This window comes from Pan paniscus, chromosome 12 (genome assembly GCF_029289425.2).
Source record: "Pan paniscus chromosome 12, NHGRI_mPanPan1-v2.0_pri, whole genome shotgun sequence".
In the NCBI taxonomy this organism is placed as follows: Eukaryota; Metazoa; Chordata; class Mammalia; order Primates; family Hominidae; genus Pan; species Pan paniscus.
In genome coordinates, this window is record NC_073261.2 from 99,357,891 (window position 1) to 99,366,965 (window position 9,075).

Sequence of the window (9,075 nt, forward strand, 5' to 3'; positions counted from 1 at the left end):
TTGCCCAGGCTGGGCTCAAACTCCTGACCTCAAATGATCCACCCTCCTCAGCCTCCCAAAGTGCTGGGATTACAGGCGTGAGCCACCATGTCCACCTTGTTTTGTTTTTTTGGGACAGAGTCTCACTCTGTCACCCAGGCTAGAGTGCAGTGGTGCCATCTTGGCTCACTGTAACCTCTGCCTCCCAGGTTCAAGCGATTCTCATGCCTCACCCTCCCAAGTAGCTGGGATTACAGCTGCCACCACACCTGGCCAATTTTTGTATTTTTAGTAGAGACGGGGTTTTGCCACGTTGCCCAGGCTGGTTTTCAACTCCTGGTCTCAAGAGATCCACCTGCCTCCACCTTCCGAAGTGCTGGATTACAGGTGCGAGCCACCATGTGTGGCCTAAAAATATAAAACTATCAAAGTAGTTTTGGCTACTTAAACCACCTTAAGGGCCTCGGAGACCCCCAGGGTTCCTAGACCATACTTTGAATACCTCTGAGCTGGAGCAGGAGTTAGCAAACTTCTGTTAAGGACCACAGAGTAAATATTTTAGGCTTTTCAGTCTCTAGTGCAGCTATTTGACTCTGCAATGCTATCAGGAAGGCAGCCATAAATAACATGTAAACACATGGGTGTGGATGTGTTCCAATAAAACTTTATTTACAAAAATACATGGGGGGCTGGGTTTGGCCCACTGGCCATAGTTTGCCTACCTTGATCTAGAATAGAATAAGCTTTTAGGGGCCCTGGGTTAGGGCTCCTGCCACAAAAGGGAGAGGACAGTGCCATCTGACTCACCCTAGCCAGGCTCCTCCCAGAGGAAGAGAAAAGGAGTCTCAGAGAAGGCTAGATCCTCTACTTCTCTAGTTCCCAATTTGGTAAAATCCAGTGTCCACTGTATTACTTAGAAATCACTGGGCCAGCCGGGTGCGGTGGCTCATGCCTGTAATCCCAGCACTTTGGGAAGCCGAGGCGGGCGGATCACGAGGTCAGGAGATCGAGACCATCCTGGCTAACATGGTGAAACCCCGTCTCTACTAAAAATACAAAAAAAAAAAAAAAAATTAGCCGGGCGTGTTGGCGGGTGCCTGTAGTCCCAGCTGCTCAGGAGGCTGAGGCAGGAGAATCGCGTGAACCCAGGAGGCGGAGCTTGCAGTGAGCCGAGATCACGCCACTGCACTCCAGCCTCGGTGACAGAGTGAGACTCTGTCTCAAAAAACAAAAAAAAAGAAATCACTGGGCCAGCTCTGCTTCTCCCACAGCCCCATTTTTTTTTTTTTTTTTTTTTAGACAGAGTTTTACTCTTGTTGCCCAGGCTGGAGTGCAATGGCACAATCTCAGCTCACTGCAAACTCCACCTCCTGGGATCAAGCAATTCTCCTGCCTCAGCCTCCCAAGTAGCTGGGGTTATAGGCATGTGCCACCACGCCCAGCTAATTTCGTATTTTTAGTAGAGACAGGGTTTCACCATGTTGGTCAGGCTGGTCTTGAACTCCTGACCTCAGATGATCCACCCCCAACCCCGGCCTCCCAAAGTGCTGGGATTACAGGCATCAGCCACCACACCCAGCCCCACAGCCCCATCTAAGCCTCCACCCTGCCATCCTGTTCCTCAGAAAGCACATGCTCTGTGGAGGGAGCCAGCAGGGAAGTCTTGTTCCCCACCTCCACCTCCATCCCAATCCCAAGTCCTGGGGATGGGGCAGGTGGTGCAGGAAGACCAGGTGGGCCAGGCCAGTCCCCTATGGAGCAGCTGAGCCTCCAACTCCTGAGCCAGGCCACCCTAGTGTCATTTGTCATCCATGCTCAAATGTTTTCATCCGTATTTTCTTTTATTTCTTTTCTTTTCTTTTTTTTTTTCTTTCATTTTTTTTCCCCGAGATGGGGTCTTGCTCTGTCGCCCAGGCTGGAGTGCAGTGGCGTGATCTTGGCTCACTGCAACCTCCGCCTCCTAGGTTCAAGCAATTCTCCTGCCTCAGCCTCCCAAGTAGCTAGGATTACAGGTGCCCACTACGACATCTGGCTAATTTTTGTATTTTTAGTAAAGAAGGGGTTTCATCATGTTGGCGAGGCTGGTCTCGAACTCCTGACCTCATGATCCGCCCGCCTCGACCCCCCAAAGTGCTGGGATTACAGGCATGAGCCACTGAGCCTGGCTGTGTTTTTCTTTCTCATTGCAGAGACAAAGGGGGTTACTTCTGGTTCATTCACGCATCCAAGTCCTGACATGTCTCAAGGGCATTACTGTGCTTGTCAGGGAGGGAGGGCCCAGTCCATCCTCTGGTTATTCCCATCCATCCCCTAGGCCTTCCCTTGGCTCACCCTGCCCCCTGCCAGGCCCCTTTGCTTGCTGGCCTGACAGGGCTGGGTCTCTGTGGCTGGAGGAGATGGCCTCTGCCCCGCCCCCCTCGACTGTCCTGGGCACAAAGGAGAACAGCTTTGCCTGGAAAGGGCCCAAGACACCCTGAGAAACTTGTAGTGATGGGACCTGCCTCCTGCAGCCCTCCACCTGCGTCATCCTTCCTGTGCCCTCCACCTGCGTCATCCTTCCTGTGCCCTCCTTGTCTACACCAGGGCCATGCGGTCACCCCTGAGGGCTCTAATGTTACTAGGCAAAGGCCTGAGTCTGAGCAGGACAGGGTGGGGCAAGCTCCAACCCAAAGTCTACTCTATTATCAGGAGAAGCTCCATGCTATCCAGAGGACCCCGACACACACCCCAAGCCAATTTCCCTTCATCCCCAGGAAAGTGTGCCACCAACTGAGGAGGAAATGTATCTGCTTCTCTTCCTACCACTCCCGTGAACTCAACCAGGAAGATACTGCTGTTTGGCTTTAAAAATAGTACATTCTAGCTGGACTTTTATGGTCTTGTGAAGAACACTGTGCTCATGCCCTCCCACACCTGGCCTCTGCCCCTGCCTGGCCCTGTCCAGCTGCCCACATCAGCTCTGCACAAGCTCTTCAGGGTCCCTCTGCAGAGACGTGGTTCAAGGCAGATTTACGAGTTCAGCCTTGGCCGAGGCCTTCTCCCCATGGCTCCCAGCCACATTCCAGCTGTTCTCCCACATCCCAGGCAGCTCGGGGCTGGGATGTTCTGTGTCTCTTTTTCTACCTCTACCACAACTGGCTCAGTCGCACCCCCAGCCCTATTTCAGCTCTGCCCTGGCCAGCCCTGTGGAGGTACAGGGTCCTGTCATGCCAGAACCCAGACCCCAACCATTCCCAGCCTGCCCAGAGCTCACTTACATTCATGATAACAACAATGGTGTGTGTCTAAGGATAACCTTGTTGGGACTCTAGTTGGTCATGCCCGTCCCCTCCCACTCTGAAGGGCTGAAATTTAACCGAAAGGTAATTTGTTCCATCTGGACTTCAGGTGCCAGGTTTGAGGCTACATCCGATCTGGAAAGTTATTTTCAGTGTGTGTAGATTCTATGATTAGTTCTCAAGTTATTTCTTTAGGGCCAGAGATGAGTTTCACCGAAGCTATATCACATTTCTGGCACCCCATGGCAGGACTTAGAGAAAGCCCCCAAGGACGATCTCCATGAGGCGGAGCTGGCCCTAGGGAGCTAATAGACTATAGAAATAACTCCAGAGCCAGGGAAGCCTCGAACACAAATTTTACAAGGAGCCAATTGAGTGGTTGAGCAGTTGAAGGCAGGCCTATCTTGTTTTTGCTTGAGGGCAGGTTTCTAACATAATGGAAAGAGAAGACTGTAATGATCACCCCCTATATACCTGATCTTCTCTTAAGGTCCTTCAAGGATGTAATTGATTCTGTCAATATCCTTCATATTTAAGGCCATAAGTTGCTGCTTGGTTCAATTAAGGTAGAATTGCTTCTGGTTAAGATCTCAAACTAGGCATCTGGGACTATCTAAAAGTTTCTCTGGAAACTGGAATGTAAGCAATGCAAGATGTATGGCTTAACCTGTAGATATAACTCATGTCAAGAAAACAGTGGGGTTGGGCATGGTGGCTCATGCCTGTAATCCCAGCACTTTAGGAGGCTGAGGTGGGAGGATCACTTGAGGCCAGGGGTTCGAGGCCAGCCTGGGCAACATATCAAGACCCCCATCTCTACATAAAAAGAAGAAGAAAAGAAAAGAAAAGAAAAGAAAAGAGTGGAAGAGTGCAGGAGCTGAGAGAGAAAATGTAGTGGTGAGGGGCAGCTTCTGGAAAGGCCCATACTACAGAGGGAGGAATCCTGAGTTCCTCACTATCTCTCTAACATCAGGTAAGCATCTCATGATGCAGTTAGAAAGCACATTTCCTTCTTCAGTTTCCCCTCTGGCTGTGTGACCCAGCCCAGATCTGTTTACACTTGGAGCTACCAGGAGCCTATCCGGCCACCTGGCTTTCCCATCAGCACCTGGGGCTGGTGCCATCCCAGGCCCCTCCCTCTGCATCTGCCTTTTTGCTATCTGCAGAGGGTTTGTAGAAACCTTAGGGGAAGAAAGCTAGGGTGGTTCCCTAGCTCAACTTTGAGCCCAATTATACCTCTTTCTCTCCCGCTTCCCAGTAGCTGTCACAGAAGAGCCATGGGGAAGTCCCCTCCTGGGGACCAAGGAGGAGGCTCTCCAACCTGTGCCCCTCTGGGTACTGTCCGTCACAGAAGTGCTACTGCTTCTCTTGGTCTGCATGCTGGAACTTGGGAGCTGAGTCTGAGTCAAGTCTGATGGCTGAGAATCTGGGGGCTGGTAGAAAATCCAGGTCCCTAAGCATGAGTCACAGTCTAGGAGAAAAGGGCGAGTGTGATAATTATTTGTCACCAAGAGCTGGTGAGAGTGGTGTGGTGGAAAGGAGAGCATCTGCCTCTCCAGGGACTTGGGACCCCACCTCTGCATCTCTTGTTCTTTGGCTGGGGGTGCTGGCTGTGGTGGAGTCAAGATCGGAGTACCCCAGGCCTCCAGCATAGAGACGGGATCGCATCGGCCACTTCTGCAAGACACAGATTGGGAAGTGAGAAATGCTGCTATTGCAGCCCTTCGTGGTCCAGGATCCTTGACACCCAAAACCCAGCCTTCTCCAGCATCCCTCCCTGACACCTTCCCCAGCCATCACTGCTCTGATCAGGGTCATCATCATGTACAGCCCCACACATTCTCCTGATCACCCAGAGCCTGGATGAGAGACACAGGAGGAGCCATCTGAGGAGGGAGAGGACCCCAAGAAGAGCAGTGCTCTGTTGGGAGGGAGGTGGACAGAAGATCAGCTGGCCTGGGCAGAGCTGGCAACAGCCAGAGGCTGAGCAATGGGCAGAGCAGCACAGCCAGGAAAAACTCCAAGCTGGGTCCTCCAAGGATTGCCCATCTTTCCAGCAGGAGCATGAGCAGTCCCAGAATACACCAGGTTGACTGCCCTGAGGTCGCCCTCCTGTTCACAACCTCTCCACCTGGGGGCTGAGGGAGCTGCTTCCTGGCCAACTGCCCCACCCTGTGGATGTGCTGGAGTGCTGGACCTAACCGGGCCCTCATTGGTTCATTCTTCAGGATAGCTGTTGATCACCTACTACAAGCAAGGGCCTTGCCTTGGTCACTATTTTACAGCGAAGGAAACTACTATATCATCCCAGGACCCTGCACCACCACTGACATTTCAGAGTTCCCCACTTAGTCTCAAATTTATACATTTTAGCTACATTTGCATTGAAGAAAAAAACCAAGTTTTAAGACATTTCAGAACTATGACATTTAGGGGAAAGAGGTGGTGAAAAGTATCATAAAAATAAAGTTGAGAGGTGAGAGGATCACTTGAGCTTAGAGTTTGAGACAAGCCTGTGGAACAAAGTGAGACCCCATCTCTACAAAAAAAAAAAGAAAAAAAAAAGGCCAGGTGTGGTGGCATAAGGCTGTAGTCCCAGCTACTGGGGAAGCTGAGGTGGGAGGATTCCTTGAGCCCAGGAGTTTGAGGGTACAGTAAGCTATGATTGTGCTACTGCACTCCAGCATGGGCGACAGTGAGAACCTGTCTCAACAATAAGTAAATAAATAAATAATTGGGTGTGGTGGCTCACACCTGTAATCCCAGCACTTTGGGAGGCCGTAGTGGGTGGATCACCTGAGGTCGGGAGTTTGAGACCAACCTGGCCAAAGTGGTGAAACCCTATCTCTACTAAAAATAGAAAAATTAGCCGGGCATGGTGGTGCACGCCTATAATCCCACCTACTCGGGAGGCTGAGGGAGGAGAATCACTTGAACCGGGAGGTGGAGGTTGCAGTGAGCCAAGATTGCGCCACTGCACTCCAGCCTGGGCGACAGAGTGAAACTCTGTCTCAAAAAAATAATAGTACATATATAAATAAATAATAAAATAAAAAAGTTGATACCACTGCAATGTTATCCTCAGAGGGCAAAGATGACCCTTCCTTTTTAACACAGTGCACTCTTCAACCAGCTCCTTATGGCGCTGTCCCTGGAGTCTGTTTAGTGGCTATGAGCTTAGGGTCTGAAGTCAGACACCCCTGAGTTCAAACCACTTTCAGCCTCATAACCTGCCTAAGCTTCAGTTTCCTCATCTGTAAAGTAATCCTCATTTGGTTTTTGCATGGATTAAAAGACAAAAATACACTAACGTACTTAACCCAGCTCCTGGCCTATCTTTAGCACTCAACTGTTAGCTGTTATTGCAAAGATGATTAATGTTCATTAGACTTTCCATTTTGTACTCTGGAAGAGAAGTAAGGCTCATGTTAGCTTCTATTTTACGTGTAATAAAACTGAGGTTGAGAAAAGCTAGATTGCAGTCTGGCAAGTGGTGCGCGCCTTCCCTGTACTGCTGCCTGCTAACTCCCCCAGCTTGGTTGCTTCTAGAATGACGGTCCCTCAGACCGTTGTTCTCCTGGAGGACAGACCTCTCTTGCAACAGAAGCCTAGAAAGCACCAAGGCAGGCACAATGGGCTGAAGCTGCATGGGGATCTAGGACTCTCCTTGGTACAATTTCCTTTCCCAGGCCCCAGACTTGGAAACTGCTCCTTTTTTCCCTGTGACTCTAAGAACCCCAGAGTCTTTCCCTCCTCTTCAAGGAGGTGCATTCCCATGAAGCCATTTCCAGCCACACTCCCATGACAAACCCAGGGTCAGCGCAGCCCCAAGGGCCAGCCTTGGCTCCTCTCCCTCTGAGACAGCAGGAGAAATTGGCCCCGATGTCAGTTCTGCACAGGGCAGGGGGCCCAAGTCCAATGTCCCCCTCATTCCAATCCCTTTCTCCAAGGCCCTGGGCATTAAGATCCGCCTCTCAAGTCCCAGGGCTTGTGACTTACCTTGAGAGGGTGCAAGTAGCGGAGTCCACGCAGGAAGGGCGGCCAGGCAGGGCCAGGCAACTCGTGGCCGAGTGTGCGGGTGAGGTGGGCTATGTAGCTGGCGGCGAGCACCAGCACGTCCAACTTGGAGAGCTTGGTGTCGGGCGGCACGGCAGGCAGAGCAGCCTGCAAGGCCAAGAAGGCCTGGCGCAGCGTCCTGACCCGGCTCCGCTCCCGCGCGGCATTCTCAGGACTGGCCTCGCTCTGCACAGAGGGCCCCAGTGAGTGCGTGTGACCTGGACTCCCAACTGCCCTGACTTCTGAGAGCGTTTGAGCACAAGGTCTCCCACCAGAGTAGAAGGGTGTCTAGCAGTAGGCACCAGAGGGCCTCTGCCCACCTATGTCATCTTTAGCCCTGCCGCGTTTCACAGCTGAGGAAGTTGGGGGAAGGCCTGGCCAGGGGTCAGATGGCTGCAGGATGGCAGAGCTTGGCTCAGAACCCAGAGTCCTGTGTTCTCTCTACTACTCCACTCATGCCTCCTCAGAGCCTTTGTCCTGTCCCATGCCCAATCTGAATCCTGCTTATCAGGGTGTGCTGGGGCCAGGGGGAGTTCAGAGCTACACCCTGTTTGGGAGGGCTGACCTTGACCTAGCCAGGTCCTGAGACGACGAGGCTGCTGTGGGAAAGAGGAAAGACACAGAACCAGGGGTCAAAGCACACAGGCTGAAGTCCCAGTCCTACCACTGGCTGCTGCTCAGTGACCTTGGGAAATTCACATCCCTCTTCCCGGCCTCAGTTTCCTCAAGAGAAGTGAGTTAGTGCAGCTCTCTGAGCTGCACTCTGGTTAAGACCAGCTCTGATCTATCCCATCTACCCAAAGCATGATGCCTTGGAGTCTAAGGGGCCAGTGTCCCCTCTCTTGGGCAGGAATGGTAATACTGAGTGAGGCTGTACCATCAGAGGTGACATCTCCCCACCTTCCAACCCCTTCCTCCCCTGGACCCCTCTGCAGGTGCAGGATTTCCTTACCCTGCCAAGAGCCAGGCCCCCAGCCCTGGTCCCTCGAGGGCCAGGGGTAGCTCTGCTCCATCTCTGGTTGCTCCAGCTTCTTTCTTCCCACGGGTCCTGCCTTGTCCTGCTGAGGCGGCTCCTCTTCCTGTCAGCGCCTGGCAGCAACCGTGCTTTGGCCTGAGTCTGGCTATGCCCCACCCCTGGCATGGCTGGTGGCCCTCTGGCCTTCCTCTGTGACATGCCACCCCACTGGGGCTGCAGCCCACAGAGCAGAAACACAGTGCCTGAGGAGGCCTTGGACTCAAGCTAGCTGGCTGTGGCTGGTCATCCAGCCAGCAATGTCTACATCCGAGGAAGCTGGCGCCAACTCAGTCCTGTTTGCTCCCTGCTCTGGGAAAACCGCCCACCAGGCACAGCCCCCGCGAAAAGCCTCCGCCTGCCTCCTAACCCAGCTGAGAGGTGGGGGTGCTGGATGCTGGGAGTGGCCAAGCCTTGGGAGGAGGCCCATGCTGAAGAAGGCAGGAGGATAGTGGGGAAGGGAGCTCCTTTCCGGCCATGCCTAACCTCAACAGTGGTCCTATGGTGGACCTGTGACTTCCGCTTTGGAGCTCACGTCCATGGAGAGGACTTGAACCTCCTTCGTCTGTGCCAGAAGGCTGCCTGCATACATCCCTGAAAGGCCTTTCCTCCCCTTGCCAATGAACGTGACCTTCCAGCCACAGGGCGCGATTTGCCATGCCCCAAATATGCCTCCGATTTCCACTGTGCGTTTAAGTTTACCCTTCCACGCTCCAGAATAGCTTCCTCCAGCTCTGCCAGGAGGTACTG

The 9,075-nt window shown here is 52.7% G+C and overlaps 1 protein-coding gene across 1 annotated transcript; it reads right to left on the reverse strand.

Moving 5' to 3' along the window:
• Positions 1-612: 612 nt before the first annotated feature.
• On the reverse strand, positions 613-8,553 carry TCF23 (transcription factor 23). Its single transcript, XM_003827086.5, has 3 exons — positions 8,266-8,553; positions 7,257-7,499; positions 613-4,934 (listed from the first exon to the last, which is right to left on the reverse strand). Exons 1-3 carry the CDS (start codon positions 8,485-8,487, stop codon positions 4,755-4,757), a joined length of 645 nt encoding a protein of 214 aa, XP_003827134.1. The 5' UTR covers positions 8,488-8,553; the 3' UTR covers positions 613-4,754.
• Between the last annotated feature and the right edge of the window lie 522 nt (positions 8,554-9,075).